The sequence below is a fragment of the Homarus americanus genome, unplaced genomic scaffold (genome assembly GCF_018991925.1).
Source record: "Homarus americanus isolate GMGI-L3 unplaced genomic scaffold, GMGI_Hamer_2.0 scaffold44003, whole genome shotgun sequence".
Lineage (NCBI taxonomy): Eukaryota > Metazoa > Arthropoda > Malacostraca > Decapoda > Nephropidae > Homarus > Homarus americanus.
Window position 1 is genome coordinate 450001 of NW_024721005.1, and position 23601 is coordinate 473601.

Sequence of the window (23601 nt, forward strand, 5' to 3'; positions counted from 1 at the left end):
CGGGAACATTCCTTAAATGGCCCAGAAAAAACATTAAAAGCTCCGCCCTATTTTATTTAACGTGTGAGAAAATTGTTGAGAGCAAGACAGACCCGAGCGATAATACTGATAACGTGAGGGAAGAGGAAGGGGACATGTGTGTGTGTGTGTGTGTGTGTGTGTGTGTGTGTGTGTGTGTGTGTGTGTGTGTGTGGTCACGAATAAAATGATGATAATAATAATAACAAAATTAATAAAAATACAAATAATAATAACAATAATAATAATAACAATAACAACAGTAATAATAATAATAATAATAATAACAATAATAATAATAACAACAACAACAATCAGTAACGTCACTCACTGGTCTGCCGCCTGTTAGACCCACACTAAACTCATCAACACGTAATATCAACACCGTAGGAGGAGGAACCTGTTCACGTATCCTGTACCCGTAACTCATGGTCACTCCTCAACCCCAACTGAACACTGTAGTCGTTTGGTTACACGACACTGGCTAGTTGGAGGGTGACGTCACTGTATGAAGGCGGAGCTCCATGTGTGACGTCATGATATCGGGGCGGGGTTTGAGGTGTGACGTCAAATTACAAGGGGCGGGGGCTAGTTGTTCCACGCCTTTCGTACCCTGTGACACATTTTCCCCTCACAATTTTTAGTTATGAGTAATAGACAAAGATGGCAGGATATGAATTAAACTATATAGTGACACTTTATTTCCTCTATGTATGATAAACTGATAAATTAGTTACAAAATTGAAGCATTCGAACATTAATTATTCACTGAACCGCATCGATGATTTTTTTTTTAAATATTTTTTGATAATCTGACAAAAACAACACGACGCGTATGTGGGTGTGAGTATTAACAGAATATTAGTGCCAGTCCTAAACCTAACCTAACCTAACCTCTGAACTTAATCAAACACAAATATTCAGGCTACCACTGAGCCCTGGTATGGTATGAAAATATACTATCTATCAATCTGTCTATCAATCAATCTGTCTGTCTATCAATCTGTCTGTCTATCAATCTGTCTGTCTCTGTCTGTCTGTGTATTTATGTACGTCGACTATCTTTCAAATAAATAAATAAATATATTATTCTAGTAAGGAGAACGTAGATAACATACTTATTAATACACTCAGAATGTTGAAGCTGAATGTGTCAAAGCTGAGCCAAGGATAACATATTTAGATTATTAGAACGATAAGAGTTAATTAGCTGCTTGTGTGATTAATGTTTATTTAGTGTAACTCTAGACCCGTAGGTGCTTCACGCGCCATTATATAAATATTTAAACACACCTAAAACCCTAAATTTATCCACGACGTAACCTTAGATATACAGAGAAAGAGGAATAACCCTTAATTAAATTTTCTGGACAATTATACTTACCTGAGGTCACTGAGAGGTTGTTGCTCCTGGTTGGCTACACTGAGTCGTGAAACAGACAACCTGAGGTCACCCCCCCCCCACAAAGTACCCATTGACATCTACTCACATGTACCGGACGTGGGTGTTTGTCCCTCACACTCGTCCGGACAACTTTCAGTGCATATGAACCCTGGCTGAAGGTCTTGGATTTTCAGGATTCAGAACAGATCGGTGTGCAAACCTATTATCGGACTCCCGGGAACACTGTACACCATATTTTTTTTTTAATAGAAATGACTAATGAAACCTATAATATGGTGTCTTGGGGATTCGGGTTTGGGGTTTATGGGTTCGGGGTTTGGGGTTTATGGGTTTGGGTTTAAGGGCTCGAGGTTATAGGGGTTTGGGGGTCGGGTTCGGTGTTCGTGGGTTTGGATTTAAGGGTTCAGGGTTATATTTGTGGGTTCGGATTCAATGATTTGGGATCTTGGATTTGGGCATTTTGGGTTCGAGGTTAAAGGTTTCGGGGTTATTTGGGTTCAGTGTGTTTGGGTCTGAATGTTCAGGGTTTTAAGGAGCTAGGATTAGGGGTTAGGGCTCTGTTAGTGTCCTCTTGGTCCGCCCTATCGTAAAATCACTAGCCAATCCTGGAGGCGGGTGAGGAGACGGCCCTTCATGGCTAATAATTCAGAGACACACTGAGCTTTCCTGTGCGTAATGGCGGTAAGCGTAATGCCCAGTGATTGTAATGCGGAGGTACCAACGCATGCACTGAGGTTGGATAACACATATAGCTGAATAAAAACATATATACAGTATACGGAGGTTCTATAAAACATACAATATACACAGTGGTTGTATTAACACACGTCGCACGGTGATTATATTAACACATACCAAACTTGCGTGGCGCTAATGTCACAACTTGCGCAACGGCTGTTTATAAACTGCGCAGTAACATCACGATCACCCCGTCACACTCTGGAGGAAGACTACCCCAAGCTGGATAAACCCCGCCAGTGACTTTCAGATGACTCCATAAAGATATAGAAATAAGGGAACACGATGTGGCATCACAAGACAACGATGTGCATTTCAAGAGGCGTGTCACAAGGCCGTGTGTTGGGGCCTGTAGTGTTAAAACAATATTGTTCTTTCCTCGAGGTTAACCCAACGTCGGTGTCATGTCAAATGATGCATGAGAAAAAATTAAAAGAAAATATTTAAAATTTTCAGCGGTGAACGAAATAATAAAAGACAATGAAAGAATTATCCATAACAATAGAGGAGGATTCCACCATTACATTATTTTAAGTTTTGATTTTTTACACGAAGAAAGTAATGCAATATAAATGTTGTACTGTGTGTGTGTGTGTCATCAGTCATGAGCAACAAGAGAGGGACTCGTCTCTACTAAACCTGGTAAAACAGCTGACGGTGAAAAATAAATACATCGTCATAGGTCAAGGTGTCAGGAGCAGAGGTCATTCTACCACTCTTGCCTCACCCGCACTGTAAACGCTTCTGCGCTTCACCTTGCACAGGATGTAAGGGGGTGCCCAATAAACTAGCCCCCTCGTGGGCAATCTGTAAAAAAAAATCTGTATATATTTTAGCAGTAACAAGGAATGAATGGCCCGGCGAGGGAGGACTTACGAGGGAGAAAACTTGTATGTATAGTAATAAATAGTTCTGGAGAGACGTCAACCTGAACCACTGGGGGGAGGGGGGGCACATATACCCACCAAGAGGCTGTCCTCCCACCTACTTAGATTATAGAGAGGAGTCCCCCCCACACACACCCATTATGACATGGTAATATAAATCTCACTCTCACAAGGGCAGGGAGCTATTCGCTATGAAAATATTTTCTTGTTGACTAATGCCAAGGCCACCCTCAACTGTACGTAGACACACACACACACACATATATATATATATATATATATATATATATATATATATATATATATATATATATATATATATATATATATATATATATATATATTATATCACGACACGTCAGCTAGGTATTTAAACCCAACTCAATATAGAACCTAAACCTTTGCTGCCACCAGAGCTCTACCATCACTCATTACCTCACACGAGAGAGAGAGAGAGAGAGAGAGAGAGAGAGAGAGAGAGTTCCAATAAATTTTATTTAAATGTTTATTAAATGTGTTTATTCTTAATTACGCGAATATTAATGTTTATTTTCTATGTTTCTCATTTCTTTACAAACTATTATTGACTTAACTAGAGTGAATGGAGGACCTTGAACTATTCCTTCAAATCATCTAAGGATTTCTCTGCCTTTTAAGGATACCCAACTTATCCTATACATCACCTGGCACGGCTGAAGGATAACACTCTTTCCTGAAGGATTGCCACATTTACGAAACCTCCCACACCCTTCCTCCATCGTATCTTGTGAACTTACAGGATACTTACACTGGTTACAGGATTGCCATACCCATAATTTACATGTCTGTCTCGTTGTCACAGGCAGTTTACTCTTCATAACAAATTACTTTCCCATGAGTTATTGTGGGACTAAATATTATAAGTACCATGTTGTGGACTGATTCCTGCGTATGCTAGTAACCACAACACAGCGACGACCCACCAGTTGACGCGCCAACCTTCAGCACGGACTAAAATAACACCTCACCGTGATAACAACGATAATAACAACAAAAATAACGCCAGGAAAGACGATAACAACAAGAGAAACGATAACAGGAGCTAGAGCGACGATAGCAACGACAAAAGCGAAAATATTAACACTTTGACTTCCTCCTACACAGACGAGGTAGTGGGCCAACACCTACTGCTGTTCAAGTAAACGACGACGGAATTATTTCAACACAAACACATTACATCATAATCCCGTGGAGAATTGGTAAAGGGTGTGCGTAAACCTTAAGTTTTATTGGGTTTTAAGTATTTTAGGGGATGGGGGGTTGTCTACACACACACACACACACACACACACACACACACACACACACACACACACACACACACACCAAGGCTAACAAACCCATTCTTGCTGTAGCGGTCTTCCGGATTTCATTAATATTCAGTTGTGATCGATAGCTCTGTCAAAACACCCAATGCGAAGATCATTAACACACCTTCTTGCCTTCCTGTAGGACCGTAGACCGACTGAAGGAGCATACCACCTCAGGATCACCAAAATATACTATCAACGGGTCATCATTCTCTATCCTGTTCTGAGGCTCTCGTTGGAGGATGGCCGCCACAATCGCCACATATACCACCTCGTCAGCGACCTTCTGCTTCTGTTGTCACAATCATTATATACACACACACACACACACACACACACACCTTGACTTGTAACAACATGAAGGTGAAGGTATATATATATGTGTGTGTGTGTGTGTGTGTGTGTGTGTGTGTGTGTAGCAGCTTATATACGACCCTGGTTGTCATGGTGTGGTTATATGTATCAGGTTTCATGCTGTCACAACCTGCTGCTGTTGCTAATACTTTCCCGTCTGTACACCAACACAGCCACCACACACGCACACGCACACACACATACACACACGCACACACACACACGCGCACACACACACACACACACACACACACACTGAAAATTTATGTCGCCTTTCTGAACATTTAATATATGGTACATACTTAACACATGTATGCGTGTATTTACAACTCCACGATCTCAAGGGGTTAAGTCATCGTCCTCAGGGGGTCAAGTCATCGTCCTCAGGGGGTCAAGTCAACGTCCTCAGGGGGTCAAGTAATCGTCCTCTGGGGGTTAAGTCATCGTCTTCAATGGGTCAAGTCATCGTCTTCTAGGGGTTGTCATCGTCCTCTAGGGGTTAAGTTATCGTCCTCAAGGGGTTAAGTCATCGTCAAGGAATTAAGTCATCGTCCTCAAGGGATAACGTCATCGTCCTCAACGGGTTAAGTTTCTACTGAAGGAGGTGAATCATAGCATTCAGGTTGCTGAGTCATCGTACACAAGATATCCAGTGGGTTGCTGAGTCATCGTACACAAGATATCCAGTGGTCGTACTCGGGGAACGTTCCCTCCTGAAAGGTTAAGTCATCACCTGTCTTGGAGAGTTAAGTCATAACGTCAGGATTAGTGCTGGTGGTGGTGAGGGTCGTGGTGGTGAAGGTCGTGGTGGTGATAGTGACGGTGGTGGTGTTGATGAGGGTCGTGGTGGTGTTGATGATGGTCGTGGTGGTGAAGGTCGTGAAGGTCATGGTGGTAAAGTTCGTGGTGGTGATAGTGACGGTGATGGTGTTGATGAGGGTCGTGGTGGTGATAGTGACGGTGGTGGTGTTGATGAGGGTCGTGGTGGTGAAGGTCGTGGTGATGATGGTGAAGGTGGTGGGGGTGACGGTAATGGTGACAGCAGTGGTGGTGGAGGTGCTTGTTGAAGATGGTGAAGATGGTGGTAGTGGTGGCGACGATGGACATTAGTTGCTGATAATTGGTGGTGATGGTGGTAGTAGGGGTGGTTGATGCACTCTATGGTCGGCTTCTACTACAAGGTGAGAACACACGCACACACACACACACACACACACACACACACACATACAGCATGTATCTGACTGAATTTAAGATCACCTACTGGAGCTGTTATCACTCAACCCACGATAAGTACTTATAAGCAGGTGGGGCCGACGGACGGGGTGTGGGGCCGACGGACGGGGTGTGGGGCCAAGACGGACGGAAGTGGGGAGTGTGTGTGTGGAAGAGTGGGAGGAAGAATGTGGAGGAAGGAACAGGGGAGTGAGTGGTGGGGAGAAGGGCGGAAGAGGGAGTAAGGAGAGGGAGAGTGGGGAGGGGAAGGCTAGGGGTGAGAGGAGAAAAACTAGGGTGGGGGGGAGCTGGGTGAGAGGAATGGAAATGAGGGAGGGAAGGGGGAGGGAGGCTAAGGAAGAGAATGGAAATGAGGAGGAGGGAGGCTGGGGAGAGGAATGGAAATGAGGGAAGGGGGAGGCTAGGGAGAGAGGAATGGAAATGAGGGGAGGAAGCCAGAGGGGGGTGGGCTAAGGTGAGAAAGTGAAGGGAAGGAAGGATGGGGGACGGGTGAGTGAAGATGGGAAGGAGGGAGGGCTAGGGCAGGGTACTAAAAGTAAGAGTACCCAGCCAGACCACAGGGTGTACCATTGGACGGAGGGAGGGAGGGAGGGAGGGAATAATGAAGGTCGAGTGGTTTTTGTGCCTCTCGTCCACCTGTCTGCCTACATACCTCTCTGTCTACGTGTGTGCCTACCTACCTCTGTCTACCTACCTGCCTCTCTCTACCTCTTTGTCTAACTGCCTCTGTCTACTTGCCTCTCTGTCTACCTGGCTGCCTCTCGTTCTACCTGTTTGCCTATCTGTCTACCTGTCTCCCTAACTGGCCTGTCTACCTACCTGCCTGGTTGTCTACCTGTAACCTCGTCTTAGTCCTGCTGCTGTACCAAACATCACGCAGGCCAGTGACGCTTCACCTGTTGACTTTCAGTACCTTCACCTCCAGCCTGCTGAGAACACCTGTACCTGCTGCTGCTATTATTATTATTATTATACAGCATGTACACTGAACATACATACATACATCAACAAGTGTATCTCTGTATACATACCTTAACATGTATACATCAACAGGTATATCGCAAAATGTGTACCAAAACACGTATAGAACACTATCGATTTAGTATTTCTCTCGTATACTGACAGTTGTGTATAAGTACAGAGGACTATTTGTATACATATTTTTTTGGTGTATGACTTACTGTGCATGAGATGATGGGTGGAAGGGAACAGATACCAGCGACCACTTACAATAGCCAGCGATCATGTACAGATAAAAGGTGTTTACTTAGCGACAGCCAATTTCCACATATAGATAGCCAGTGGTCACATATAGATAGCCAGTGGTCACATACAGATAGCCAGTGGTCACATACAGATAGCCAGTGGTCACATACAGATAGCCAGTGGTCACATACAGATAGCCAGTGGTCACATACAGATAGCCAGTGGTCACATACAGATAGCCAATGGTCACATACAGATAGCCAGTGGTCACATACAGATAGCCAGTGGTCACATACAGATAGCCAGTGGTCACATACAGATAGCCAGTGGTCACATACAGATAGCCAGTGGTCACATACAGATAGCCAACATCCACGAAGAAAACCAATAACAACAGAAGCTGCAGCCACTAAATTCAGGATGGATGGTGAGCCACACGTGAAGTACAGTACGTGAGTGAGGGTTTGTGTGATATCAAGTGCGCGGCTCAGGGGCGCCCGGAGCTGGTGACCTCTACACACTCACCTGTACACCACCACTGTCAACACCTCCACACAGCTCCCTCGGGCTAAACAGAACCTTCCATATGGACTAACGCTGTGGTCTCACGTACAACCTTGTGTGTTTGTGAAATGCATGATAGACACATGTCATAATCTCTAAGAGGACACGGCTAGTAAGTGAGGCAGGTAAACAGGCGTCTTCGACCTGTGTAGTCGTGCGTCTGGCAGTACTGTGAACTGCCACTCGGGAGGGTAGACCAGGTGACTTGTCGAGCATATTGTCTTACATTTAAACAATAATATACAGCGTTAACGAGAGAGAGTCACAATAAAAAAATAACTATCTTATATACATACACCAATTAATTGAACCATTTCAAAATACCTAATTGCGCCACCTAACTGTCACAGACTCTTAACTAACGGAAACAAAAAATACACTTCAATGCTAACAACACTAAAATAAAATAAAAATCACTGTAAAAAAAATGTTACTAAGAACCTGATATATTTACCGAACCTGACCATCTTAGTCCCAAGGTGAACAGAATCCAACTAAACTGACGGAGGCAATTTCTGTCTTGACGTAAGCGTATATGACATGTTTTACGCAAGTATATGACATGTTTTACTTGCGTCTGTGTATCGGCCACATGATTGTACTATACCGGAAGAACACCACAAAATCCACCATCACACAGAAGGTTGTAGGAGGAAACGTGTAGGAACCTTCTGTACACCTCCTCCACCTCTTCCTCCTCCTCCCCTTCCACCTCCTCCTCCCCTTCCTCCTCCTCCTCCCCGTGTCGCCACCACCTCAGGGTCACACCTACTTCCGCACCACTAGTGTGTGTGTGTGTGTGTGTGTGTGTGTGTCATTACCATCGCCAGGGAATAAAAAGAAGCTAGTAAACAACTACGACCCATTACTTAACCATCTCCGTTCCTGTGTTATCTATGAATAAGTGATGTGCTTCCTGGTGTTACCTGTTATCAGTTAGTACGTTATTGTCACATGATAACACCTCCATCCTTACCAAAAAGACGATAACAAACTTTTCATTATAGTGATAACTGTCATAGGTGGTGGTACGTGTGCTAGACCTAGTGGGTATTAACTAACCTGGCTCTAACCTAACCTAGCCTAGCCTAACCTAACCTGACTCTAATCTTACCTAACCTGACTCTAGCCTTACCTAACCTATCCTGACTCTCACCTAACTGGTGAGTGGACAGTCTGGTTAAGGGAGAGTACCGGTTATCCGAATAAACTCCTTTAGCCTGATAAAAGTCTTCATAAACTGGATATTTTCCGGTTAGTCGTACGATTTTCCAGGGTGTAATCTGTACCACCTTGTAAAATATTGTCCCGATATAAAAATCTGTACTTAAAAAATGGATTTACACCACAAATCTGTATTTAAACCACGAATTTACATTTTTACTGAAAATCTTTACCGCTGCTGGTATATTTATGGCCTAAAAAGCTGTTCTTTTCACTGTACCAAAGTATTGATAAAAGGTTGTATGTTTTATCACTAATAAAATTTATAGGAAACCTTCATTTACAGTAGCTAAAACCACTATCTGTGCATACTTTGTGGGAAACCATATTGGACGATAAATTTTGGTATATGAGAGCTGTCACTAATCACACGTAAAATTTCGGAGCATATCGACCCCCACCTGTACAGATAGTTGTTTTAGTTAATGTACATAACAGGTTTAATTACTGAATTATTATGTTATATCTGTCCAGTATCCAGTGTAAAAGAATTTATTATACACGTTAATCCCCAGAGCTTACAACACCCGCTTGGATTATCTCAAACTCCTTCTTGAATTACAGTCACAGAGGAAAACATTATAAATCTCAATGTCTTGCCTCTTAAATTCATTAATACTCACATAAAGTAACAACACTACAGCCACCACACACCCAGCCAGCCACTGCTAGCAAAGTATGAAGATCGAATCCCACATGAACTGCAATCCTCAGTTGTTTATTTATTTACCCGAGCGACGTGTGTTGATCAAACAACAAGACTGAAGGTCAGAATAACCTACACCAAGGTCGCTTGGTGAGAAGAAGCTGACTATTGCTACACCTCCCTATTGAGCTATCAGAGACCACAGCCAGCCAGGCGATCACCCTTAAGTTTACCTCGACAACATGATACGGGTGACATCGGTGTCACTGGTCACCACACGTCCAGTGTTTGTATTTTCCCCTTTAAGGCGTTAACAGTAATGCAGCCGATGGTGTGATTATGTGGGTAATAAATCGTTCATAATATTAAGAATATCGTATTTTATTACATGTGTTTTAGAACAGATGATGACGAAATGTTGTCTAAACGTGATTACATAAATATGTTACTGTTATCTATACTTTGGTGCTGTTCTTCATCCAATATATATACACTGCCTCCGAAGAGTGTCAACGGCACCATATATATATATATATATATATATATATATATATATATATATATATATATATATATATATATATATATATATATATATATATATATATATATATTTAAATCACAACCATGTGATAAATGTTTTAATGAACAACCACTCTTCTTGGAACCACGTTTATTCTTTGTACATGTTTCCGAAATTACTCACACTTCTCAACACAGTAAAAAAAAAAACACACACGTGTCCAGTATGTGTAAATTCTGAACATTGCTGTATGAACATGACTGACCATTATGTTCATGTTTTTTGTACTCTTGTTCGTGCAGTGCGCAGCACACACGAGGCAGGAGTGAAGAATCCCAAACCAAACTCTAGGAATCATTAAGTCGTACCATCAAATATAAAGAAACGAAATTACTCGTTCGTTATAAATCTTTGAGTTACTATATAGACAGGAAGACCTAACCTCCAGAAAGACATAACAACCCTTGATAAGATGCAACACAGAGCGACTAGAATTTTTCCTGAACTAAATCGTTTCGATCATCCAAGACGACTGAGGGCCTTAGGACTGACAACTGTTCGGACAAGACACGACAGGGAGGATATCATAGAGACATTCACAATCTTGAAACGGATGGAAAACGTCAATCCAAATCAATTTTTCGAGATGTCTCACACAACCAACACGAGAGGACACAGCTTGAACCTGGCCAAGGTGTCATACAGGATGACTATAAGGAACAGTCTACCAACACAAGCAGTGAGAGAGAACAGTACTGCACTGGCCAGGACAGGACTACCGAGAACAATGGCGACATCTTACACAAACCACTGGCCTTCTCCCCCTGTCATGACCACCTCTTACCCGGGGTGACCATTAGGTGCTCTACTTCACAATTGTACACACACTAATCATAAGGGTACGATGTCCTTCTGTAAACTCTGGGCATTCACGTATTACTGAACTTGAAAACACAACACTTGTACAAAAATAAACTAGAGAAATTAATTGAACTTATGAAGAATTATACTGTGGACATCCGACTGTCGTAAACATGAATTTAAAAATAAAAATCGAGTAAACGTAAGAAATTGGTGACATTCTCTTCACAGATCCATTAATCACCAAGTTAGAACACCTTACCTGAGTTCTTCATTCTAGTCACCGTTCATTCCTTCATTCCTCTCCACACATGTTCAATAACTTTAATCAACGACTACATTACAGTATCGTAGTTTCTTTCTTTCCCTCACACTTGACTTCCTCCACTCCTACAGGCTTCAGATTCACTCCAGTAAGCACCTCAGCGTGGAGTGGCCGGTGGTGTGGTGTTAGTGAGGCGAGTTTTACCTCGATACAAGAGTCAGTCGTTTACACAACCTTTAAGAGATCTTGTCACGCCTGGCAGCCCCCCCCCCTCGCCTGAGAGCCTCAATAGTGTGACTGAAATGCAAAACTGTGTCAAGTCTTTACCTTCACTCTTGACCGACAGCTCAAACCCAGACACGTCACCACGAGTAACCTCTCCATCCTGTGTTCTTCTGTTGTCTTACTGATCCTCTCCAGCAAAAAATTAAATAAATAAACTCTCTCTCTGACAAAGCTCCTCAGCCCATACGCCTTCCCTCGATAGAAGACCTTTTCCATATACTGTACAGTGAGATTAAACTCCTTCCCTCTCCCGCCCACCTTTACACCGACAAATACTGAACACTTGCTTCATCACTAAATAAGCTATAATGTTTCCCTATCAGCCGGTTGGTGCTTCCATCTTGAAGAAAACAAATCTCTCATGGTATTGTATGTATTCTTGCACACAGATTCTTCACGAGGTCTTGGGGAATTTGGTCTTTGAGGATAGTTACTTACTCCCAGTGTGTGTGTGTGTAACGAGCTATATTCAACACTAGCGATAAGTCTTCCCTAACATTAACCTAACTTAACCTAACCTAAGCTTAACCTAACCTAGCGAAGAATGACAAAAATGATTCAGGGACTTAGAAACCTTCCATATCAGGATAGGTTAAAGAAACTTAACTTGCATTCCCTAGAAAGACGAAGAGTGCGGGGAGATATGATAGAAGTATTTAAGTGGGTGAAAGGAATCAATAAAGGGGATATAGATAAAGTTCTTATAATATCCGAGCAGGATAGGACTCGGAGCAACGGATTCAAGTTGGATAAGTTTAGGTTTAGGAGGGAGATAGGAAGAAACTGGTTCACAAATAGGGTGGTGGACGAGTGGAACAAGCTTAGCAACTTTGTAGTAAGTGCGGGAACTCTGGAAAGTTTCAAAAGGAGGCTAGATAGATTCATGGATGATAGAGAGTGGTGGTAACTCTCGACAGGAGCTGCCATGCACAGGCCAGCCGACCTATTGCAGACTCCTTATTTTCTTATGTTCTTATGTTCTTATGTAACCTTCCTGCGGGTCAGGTCAGGTTTCATATTCATCCCAGTAGACTATTAATGGCTCTTATACATCATGTTTAAGGTGAGACAAGTGAAGGTGACAGGTGAATGTGACTGGTGATGGTGAATGTGACAGGTTAAGGTGACAGGTGAATGTGACAGGTTAAAGTGACAAGTGAATGTGACTGGTGAAGGTGACTGTGACAGGTTAAAGTGATAGGTAAAGGTGACAGGTGAAGGTGACTGGTGAAGGTGAATGTGACAGGTGAAGGTGACTGTGACAGGTAAAGGTGACAGGTGAAGGTGACTGTGACAGGTTAAAGTGACAGGTGAAGGTGACTGACAGGTTAAAGTGACAGGTAAAGGTGACAGATGAAGGTGACTGGTGAAGGTGACTGTGACAGGTAAAGGTGACTAGTGAAGGTGACTGGTGAAGATGAATGTGACAGGTTAAAGTGACAGGTAAAGGTGACAGGTGAAGGTGACTGGTGAATGTGACTGGTGAAGGTGACTGTGACAGGTTAAAGTGACAGGTAAAGGTGACAGGTGAAGGTGACTGGTGAAGGTGAATGTGACAGGTTAAAGTGACAGGTAAAGGTGACAGGTAAAGGTGACAGGTGAATGTGACAGGTTAAGGTGATAGGTGAAGGTGACTGTGACAGGTAAAGGTGACAGGTTAAAGTGACAGGTAAAGGTGACAGGTTAAAGTGACAGGTAAAGGTGAGAGGTTGAGGTGACAGGTGAAGGTGACAGGTTAAGGCGACAGATGAAGATGATAGGTGAAGGTGATAGGTGAAGGCGACAGGTGAATATTACAGGTTAAGGCGGCAGGTGAAAATTACAGGTGAAGGTGACAAGTTAAGGCGACAGATGAAGATGACAGGTAAAGGTGACAGGTTAAGTCGACAGGTGAAAATTACAGGTTAAGGCGGCAGGTGAAAATTACAGGTGAAGGTGACAGGTGAAGGTGTTGCGTCATTACCATTTACTCTCGACATTCATGACCCCTAGAGATACATTGCCAGCGGCCGTCACCTCACACTCTCTACAACAACAACACCGGCTGATAATGCTTACTGAAAACACCCCAATGCTAACCTAACCTAACGCTAACCTAACCTAGCCCCACCTATCCTAACCTAATCTAACCTAATGCTAACCTAACCTAACCCCACCTAACCTAATCTATCCTAAACCAATGATAATCTAACCTAAACTAACCCAATCTAACCCCACCTAACCTATCCTAACCTAACCTAATGCTAAGCTAACCTAAACTAACCCAATCTAACCCCACCTAACCTAACCTAATGCTAAGCTAACCGAAACTAACCCAATCTAACCTCACCTAACCTAACCCCAAAATCTTAAGTACAAACAAAAGAATCGTGATAATATATGTCTTCAAGTTTTGATCACAGCTTGACATACGACCTCCTCCTCAAGCTTAAACCACACTACCTCCTCCTTAAGCTTGACACACTACCTCCTCCCTCTCCTCCAGTTTAACACGCTACTTCCGCCTCCTCCTCCAGCTTAACACACTAGCTCCTCCTCCTCCAGCTTAACACACCAATTCCTCATCCTCCAGCTTAACACACTACCTCCTCCTCCTCCTCAAGCTTAACACACTACCTCCTCCTCAAGCTCAACACACTACCTCCTCCTCCTCAAGCTTAACACACTACCTCCTCCTCCTCAAGCTTAACACACTACCTCCTCCTCCTCAAGCTTAACAAACTACCTCCTCCTCCAGCTTGACCCACATACTCCTACATCCGCTCTTCTGTGTAGTCCAACTCACTCTCTGACATTCTTCCCAAGTATCAGTTTTCCTCCCACTTCAGTCTACTTGTCTATCGATCAGACCATCCCACTTCACTCTTACATATCCATCCCACTTTAGTCTATCTATCCTTCCCAATTCAATCTAACTATCCCAGTCTATCTATCCATCCCACTTTAGTCTATCTATCCAACTATCTGACGACGACTGCAGTCATTCTTAGGGAAATAGGGTTTACCAGGTGTCGGCTGTCTCACGAGCTAATAAACAGAGACTGAATAACATAAACAATCCTGAAGGTGTGAGTTTGTTGCCTGAAGGAGGTGTCGAGGCGTGTGTAGCAACCTGGTGACCGTGTGAACACCCCCTTTTGCACAGCTGTTGTCCCGTGAATCTCTTCTAAAGTCGACCTGTGCTTGTGAGGGATGTGTGTACTACTGCTACTACTATTGCTACAACTACTATTACTACTACCAGTATCAGTATTATGACTACCACTATCATTAAGGTCTTTTATCACTATCACTCCTATAACTACTGCTATTATCACTACACTCACTATCACCATTACTAACACCATCAATATTACTAACCACTATTATCACCACCTCCTCCTCCACCACCACAGCCATCACCCTCACAATCACCACTACCACAACCACTACTACCACAATCACCACAACCACTACCCTCGCTGCGCTCTGCTTGTTTGGTAGGTCAGGGATGCTCATGAACAAACAAATTTCACTTTGTACAAGGCTTTCCCGTATTGAACACCCCCCCCCCCTTCCACCATCTTTCTCCCCTAGTCAACATCCGCCTCCCCTTCCTCCCCACCTACACGCAATACTCCCACCCTCCCCACCCCACCCGCCCAACACCTCTATTCACCCCACCTAACTCCTCCCCATCTCCTCCTGACACCCTCCTCATCCCCTCCCCTCCCCCCTCCTCCCCCTACCCTGTGATAACGTCAAGTATTTTCAATGACATGTGAAGCTCTAGCAGGAATACACTGACTACTTCTGCAGGATTACACTGAGGTGATACTGAGAGAATTAAGTGCTGAGTCGCAAGAGGCTGATGGACCACTAGGGCAGGGAGTGTGGGAACTATGGTCAAGGTGAACGGTGACAAGTGGGAATGAAATATATAGATAAGTAACAGCTAAACTAACAGGTGTCACTTTATAACAGGTGTCCATTTAATAACAGGTGTCACATACCAACTGGTTAATTCACCTATTAGACAATTGATCATATTCTGCGGTGATTCGACACATTCATCATTGTATTTATTCATGGCGGTGTGACGGAGCTGCTCTGATTAAAAAGAATATTCATCCCACGTTAAGTCTCTTCCCACCTTGAGGTACACAAGCTTCTCTCACTAACATGGCGTCAAAACTGAATTAACCTCGTCTTATTTCTTCCAATTGATTCTTTTTTCTTCCCTAAATGGACGTATGAATGGTATCTAATTAACTCAAGTTCTTTACAACAACAAATAGAAAAATGCTGACGTGGCGACGAAACTAAACTGAGACTGCACCTGAAGGAGAACTAAGGACCAAGGATTAGGGTTTCGTGGTGCTGTAAGACTCTATGTTATGGTGCTTGTATTGTATGACGCTATAATAACTGTTCACTAAATTGATTGACGGAAGGACGACACGCCAGCCTGCAGGAGAGGAAGGTGTGAGGTTGAAGAGAGATGGTGGGGTGAAGGGGAAGAGGGGTGAGGTTGAGGGGATGGGGGTGAGGTTGAGGGGGGATGAGGTTAGAGAGAGGGGAAGAAAAAGAGGGATGATAATGCAGGGAATGAGGAAACACCAATAACATTATAAGAATCACTGAGACGTTTATGAAGAAAAATACCATTCATACGTTTGATATCTGGTGTTCAGGGGACCACAGTGAGAGGTCGCCTTCCTTGTAACATTATTTACTGAGAAAAGAATCAATGATGCTGATTTAAATGTTCGTAGTCACACTTATCTACACCACTATCACCCGCACCACTAACCCACACCACAAAACCATATTCTCACTAAAGTAACTCTGGTTCTTGGGCAGTGTCTCAGCCAATCAGGGGACAGAGACTATAACAACCAATCGAAGACCGATAGACACACTCACTGGCTCATCTTGGGATCGAGGGGCGTGGTTTATGTGTAACAAGGCGTCACTGTCCTTCTCATGTGTGTAAGTCGGGTGTGGTCGCAGGGTACACACCGTTACCCTTAGTTACTGTTGGCTGTAATTTACGCCAGGACGGCTAACTATGCACGCCACCACACAGATTATTATGGGTGGGCGTAGGGCGTTATGGGCGGATGTGTGAGGATCATGGGTGGGCGTGGCTGAGTGTAGATGAGCTCATGATTTCTATAAGCGTTTGACAACATGATGTTAAATTCTCCTCTTCAGTTGTGTAGGGCAGAGAATGTATTTAACTCCGGTAGAATTTTAATACAATTCTAAAGTCAAATCTGAAGGAACCTTTTTCTAACGTGAGAGAGAGAGAGAGAGACTGACTTAGCATTCTGCTGTCCATAGTCACATGAACACTATTAAAACACATAAGCACAAAGATTCGTGAGATAAATGTTCCTCGTAAGTGAAGATTAAAAAAAAAACCCACAGGTACTATTCTGAGGTACGATAACTCTTATACATTGTACGACCTTCCGTGAACCTGGAGTCAGAGTTTGTTGACATGTGCTGGCCGCTCCTCCAGTGTATTTCCGCAGCCAGTATGATCACAGTCCCGTCACCCACCACCACCACCACCACCACCTGTTAAACTAGTGTACGTTTACTAAGGGCAAAATAATGCAAACAAAATATCCAAGTTAATTACATTTTATTTGATCATTACAGAGACGACAATACAGGGATATATATATATGTCCCTGTATTATTCTGGCTACATTTGTTACTTATTACTGAACAAAGATAAAAGGAGTATGATGAAAGGTGTGTATGATGTCGTTCAGTTGAGTCTGGTATTGATGGTATTAGCGTAAGTGGTCATTATACCTTCATTATAACTACCTGTGGCTGCCAATCACGAGAGAGAGGGAGAGGTGGGGCAGGTACACTGGTGACGGCTCATGAGGAAGGTAATATAGTTCAGTGTACCGTCATGTCCCGCCACCCCCCCCAAGCCCAGTATATTTAACTACAGGTATACTAGTATATAATCAAAGGTATATTTTGGTATATGAGCATAAAGTATTACTAGCACACCATTATATACAATTACAATTATAAAAGTATATTCCATTACAGGTAGATCAGTATATAAAACTCTATATTAGTATACCAATTTATAAAGTGAAAGTTAAACCAGTTTCTACAGTACACCAAGTCTGTATTATCTTGAACCGTGATAAAAGAATCATTTCATCCACTCAAGATTCGGTGTGACATGCAAAGTGTAACATGTTGAAGGATGAGAGTGGGGGCTTGGGAGGGGGAAGGGTGTTTGGAGGAGGCTGAGGTTGAAAGGGGGCTGGGGGAGTGGGCAGTGGGTGAGACAGGATGGGGGGGAAGGAGGGGGTTGCCAGCTCGTCTATAAGTTGTAAACATCATCTGCCTCTTCATTGCATTACATAACAGTAATTGGTCATCAATAAGGGTCTGACCTACAAATATCGCCGGCATATACTGCGGAGAATCTGACCTAAAAATATCGCCAGTAATCAGAGTTAAGGGTTTCACCTAAGAGTACCTCGAGTGAGTCTTACACACCTTTAACTCGGCTACGAACAGAGGTCTGGCTCAGGTGATTCACTCTGTGTGTGTGGGAGGGGGAGAAAGGTGGGTGGGGGGGGGTGACCAAGGGGGATTTTCCCGTCGTCACCTGGCAGTCAACCATCTTCCTCCTCCTATCCGTGGCTTTCTTTACTGTCTTCATCAGAGAGTAAGCAACAATAGACTGACATACGGACCAAAAATATAATTCAGGAGTTAAGGAGAAACTTACAGTGTGAAGTGTGGGGCGTGGGTGGTGTGGGGCGTGGGTGGAGTGGGGCGTGGGTGGAGTGGGGCGTGGGTGGAGTGGGGTGTGGGTCATATGAGGATATATGGATGTGAATGGGGGTGGTGGTGAGGTGGATGGAAATGTAGATGGGAATGGTGTGTGAAAATGGGAATAAGGGAGGTGTGAGGTAGGCCGTGGGTGGGCGGGCAGGCTGGGGGGAGGTATTGTTCAGCAAGTCGAGGAGAGGAGAATGGGTAAGAGTGAAAGGAGGAAAAATAATGAGAATAGGAAACTTATCAGGAATGCTGAGACATAAAGCTGGAGAAAGTGAGGGTGAAGAAAGGGATGGTAAGAGGTGGGGGGGGTAGTGGTGGGCTGACAGTCGCTTACCACAGACCCCAAGTCCCCATAGCTGACTCACCAAAACCAGTCTGTAATAGCCACCTCACTAAAACCCCACGCTCCCCCCTTTAACCCCACCTCACGTAACCACTCCCCCCCCCCTGAGCCCTGGCCACCTACTGACTACCAGACCTGAAGACATACAGACCTGAAAATCTGAAGGGTTAACGATAAAGACCCCAAGACTTAAGGACTTACTACCCAAGACGTCAGCAGTTACCTGTAGTTTACCTCAACACCATTTTAAGACCACGTGAGAACAAGACCTGGGAACCTCAAGACTACTGTAATGGCCGTGAAGACTTAACAAAGACCCCACAAGAAGGAAAGACTTAATGAGCCATACCCAGGAGACACAGGAAAGCCCCCCCCCTCCCCCCAAAACCTTAGAGACCTCACAACACGGACAAGAGGGATGAGGGAGTCTTGTTAAAACGTTTTGGTACATTACTTATAAAGAGTTTACCAGTCGCGAATATCCTGCAAATTGTTATAGAATTAGCAATTGTTTTATGTAAGCTGATATTATATTAACTTGGTCGCGTACCTAAGTTGATACTAAAATAGGTTTACAAATATAATAAACAAAATATAATTAAGCACGCTGCATTATTCGACCATAACTGTAAACTAAAAGGGAACAGAAGGTTAAATTACTAAGGTCATTAAGGGCAGCTAAAGTCTACGAAGAGAAACAAATTCTTTACCTATTCCGAAAGCAGTGAGGGAAGATGATGGTATCGTGCCGGACTGCCAGCCGTATGATGCAGCGCAAACAGTGAGGACACTTTTCCCGCCAAGGGTTTTCAAATAAGACCATCATTCTCACACAGTTCATTACTCCAGAGCCTGATCGACACATACCAGTACAATATTATGTATATACTAAATTATCTCCACATAGGTTTAACTTACATTACCGATAAGTTTAGGTTCTTCTCGACTGTATTAGGAACAGGTAACGTATCAAAGCGCAATTAACTCTTACCCTTATACACCTCATGAGTTTGTGAAAGACTCCAGCATTGCCACACTGACCCATCTTTAGAAGATAAAATATTAGAAACGCAAGTACCTCATCACTGTAAGAGACTGTGTATGACGGCGCTACTGCCGCCAACAGTCTCCGTTTAAAATGTTACGATGGCTAACGGTGGCTAAGGAAACACCTGGGATAAAGGTGAGGGACGAACCCTCACCACCACTACCTGGATAAGGTCGTTGAGCATAACAATAGGAAACTTCCAGAATTCCAGTGGCTCAGAAATATCCGTAGTTTCCACACAATAACACCAACTGCTGCTTTTCATGGGAAGTAAAGACGGATTCACACAAGGCTAGACAGCCTCACCCCAGACCAGAGGAGCACAGGATCTCCAACACACGAAACAAAAAGGTCTCAATATTATCAATGACGTCATCAATTCAGCGACGGAGCCTCCAGATGCACGATGACCACCTTTTAAAACACCCCCCAACACGGCTGAACATGGTGGCTGGCAGACTTATATGTGGGTCGTGTGTTACCTCGTGCGCGCCGCCTCTCATTCTGTGGTCTGGAGTCCGTCTAGAACTGATAATATATAGAAAGACTGATGAGACGCCAGAGGAACACGGACATACACGGGGTAGGATGTACTTGACTGGATTGCCGGGGCAGGATGGACAGAGCGGGATTTGCGGGGTAGGATGGACGGGACAGGATGAATGGGTAGGATGTACTAGACTTGGATGGCCAGGGCAGGATATACGGGATAGGATGAGGAGAAAGTGAGAGTTGTGTGTAATATCAAGGTCATGATAGTGTTAACCTGCGCTTCTCACTCTCCCTCACTGTCTCTCACTCTCCCTCACTGCTTCCCATTCTCCCACACTACCTCTCACTCTCCCACACTGTCTTTCACTCTCCCTCACTGCCTCTCCCACACTGCCTCTCACTCCCTCACTAACCATCAGACATAACACACACTCAGAAGCCCACACTCAGGTGCTCCTAGACTAAAGAGTGTAAGTGGCAACGAAACCTGTTTGGGAACCTGCTGAAGGCGTGACACCTCCCTCCCCAAGGCTCGGGTAAGAACACAACACTTAAACGCAGACACACCACCACCACCACCATTCAACCTCAACACTTTATCAGGTTATGTCACTTGTCGTTTCAGTTGTTTTTGTTTAGCTCTCTGTGTCTCTTTTGACGAATTAAATGAAACATCGTTATATTGTCCATATAGGCGTCGTTGAGTTAGTGTCATCATCCTATTATTATTATTGTCGTCTTTCGCTTCAGTTCTGGTGTTTAGCCCAACAGAGTTATAAAGAGATGAGAAGGTCAAGATATATATGGAATCACACGACCCACACAAGCTGCCCACTTACTACACCCTCTTATCAAGTATTGTAAACAAGAATTGAAGGAACAAGTTACGAAATCTTTTAGTTTATTACGAGCTGTACAAGAAAATAATAATAATAATAATAGATTGAACCTTGTAGTGCGTTAGGTGTATGTTGACTATATTTTGAGATGCATTATAAGTCATTCGGGTAGGAATCGGAGTGTTGTACGTATGACTTGAGACACTGATAACCTTTCTATCAGAGCTAATACCTTCCACTAGGTTATAGCAAAACTTTCCCTTACACCGCTATACAAAATTCTTATATCGTAATTATCTAATATATCCGTGTCCCCATATATCCCCATCCCCATTCCCCGTGTTCCCCTGTGCCCCATCCTCCGTGTTCCCTGTGCCCCCATCCCCGTGTTCCCTTGCTCTGCCCCATCCCCGTGTTCCCCATGTGCCCCATCCCCCGTGTTCCCCATGTGCCCCATCCTCCGTGTTCCCCTGTGCCCCATCCTCCGTGTTCCCCTGTGCCCCATCCCTGTGTGTTCCCCCCATTCCCCGTGTTCCCCTATGCCCCATCCCCCGGGTCCCTCTGTGTCGTTGGTATACCTAAAGGCCAGCTAGAACACGAGGAAGGAAGGCAGATATTACCTTGCCATCAGTCTTTTTAATTACAAAAGGAAGTTAGGTCTTGGACGTTGGACAACTTAAGTACAACATGTGTGGTAGGTGTGAGGAGGAACATAACTACAACACTTTTAGGTACTGCACTCACCTTCCTAATGTGTGTACACTTCTCTATCACTCACCTGTACATTATATACACGGGTATCAAAGTTGGAGTTACCTTGAGTAGTGTCGCTAAAAATATTATAGAATAGTGAAACGTAACATTCACATCTAGGAGAGCTGTTAAAAATAATGTTGTTTAAGACCCTGGAGTTAAGTGCTGCCATGATTCAGCCAACACCCACACACGCTTCACGGCCGAGGTCACAACACCGACCTAAGGTTATGATACGTAATACTCCCTGTTGTGGTAGGATGAACCCAGCCACCATTGTTCTGGTTAAATATAAGCCTAGAAGAATTAAATTACTGTTATATAATCATAGAAGACCTGGACTAATTCTCATATATTGTACAAACATATAAGTGTTGATCCGAGTACAGTACAGTGTGTCTCCCCTGCGTAGGAACAACCATTACAACCCGGGATGAACACTGACGGCGACCTGAGAACCTCCACGACAGTTTTAGTGTGGTAATGAGGAGAGCACCAGGTGGGACAGGTAAGCTAGTTCAGGTTGGGCCAAATACCACGTAGCTCAGCTGCTACCTTGGTATGGCGCCCAGTCATCAGGTCTTCCCGCCTAGCACCACACACACACACATTACCGCAGTCTTCACATATCTCACCACCTCTCTCTCTCAGGCCTAACGTCGCCTACAACCACCAGAACTCAGTATTATTAAAGATTTTAAAACAGAAGAAGAATCTACTTAATTATATAGTAAAGAAAGTAAGGACCAAGGAAACGAGTCATATAAAATCTTTTCAGCCACGATTATTACGAGACTGAAGAAGATGCTATCCCACACTGCTCCTCAGAACGTGGTACCAGAGTCACGCCGCGAGAATTTCAGCCATGAGCACCATGGATATATAGACTAGCTGGCCCTCTTGCCATAAGACAACTCTTAACTTATTTATTTTTGGTCTTATTTCACTTTTTGAATATTTTTGTTGCCTTATTTTTATTTTATTTTTTTATATTCTATTAAAAAACAACAAACAGTGACCTTCTCTGCTTATATCGAGGGGAGGATAATTTTTTAGAAACGTGTTGTCAACGAGAGTTAAGGCTTGGCTGTTGGTTGGGTAATATTTTCAAGGTATCCTACACACACACACACACACACACACGATGCCCTAAGAGAACCCCTGCTCGCTGGAAATATGTCGACGACTCCACCATTAGGATCAGCGTCAACAATTCTGCTCCCGACTACACCGCCCTTCAGGATTTATTGAACAGTCTCCAAAACTGGGCCACCAACAACCACGTCACCATCAACCATACCAAGACCATGGTTATGCACATCAACCTCTCCTCCGACATTGTCCCACCCCCTTCCACTACTTTAGGTCCCAACACACTCCAGGTTGTAGATTCCACTAAGCTCCTCGGCGTCACCATAGACAACAAACTAAATTGGAAACCACACAGCAGTCACAGTGGGTGCCCATCCTCTCCAGCTGGTGCAGTCTGCCAAACTCCTAGGTGTTACTATAGACAACAAACTTGACTGGAAGGCCCATGTAAATAACACAGTCAAGGAAGCCTCGTACCGTCTCTACATGCTACGACGACTTAGGTCACTTGGGACACCCACGCCAGAGCTGAGGATCATCTACAACGCCTTTATTCTCCCCAAACTAACGTATGCGTCACCAGCCTGGTCTTCTTCCCTCAACTCCACCCAACAACGTCAGCTAGAGAAGGTACAGAAAAGGGCCTGCAGAATCATGCTCAGC

At 43.9% G+C, this 23601-nt stretch overlaps 1 protein-coding gene across 5 annotated transcripts in view; it reads right to left on the minus strand.

The window, feature by feature from the left end:
* The window catches only part of LOC121861306, a 115769-nt gene that overhangs the window by 76103 nt on the left and 16065 nt on the right, over positions 1 to 23601 (minus strand). For 2 of the 5 annotated variants that reach the window (XM_042358954.1, XM_042358951.1), the window contains exon 1: positions 350 to 475. The exons of 2 other annotated variants lie outside the window; for them this stretch is intronic. In XM_042358954.1, coding sequence (XP_042214888.1) covers positions 350 to 448 — 99 coding nt within the window. In that variant the 5' untranslated portion in view covers positions 449 to 475. Of the gene's footprint in view, positions 1 to 349; positions 477 to 23601 lie in introns of those variants that run through there. One more of the 5 variants, XM_042358950.1, reaches the window with a different exon arrangement.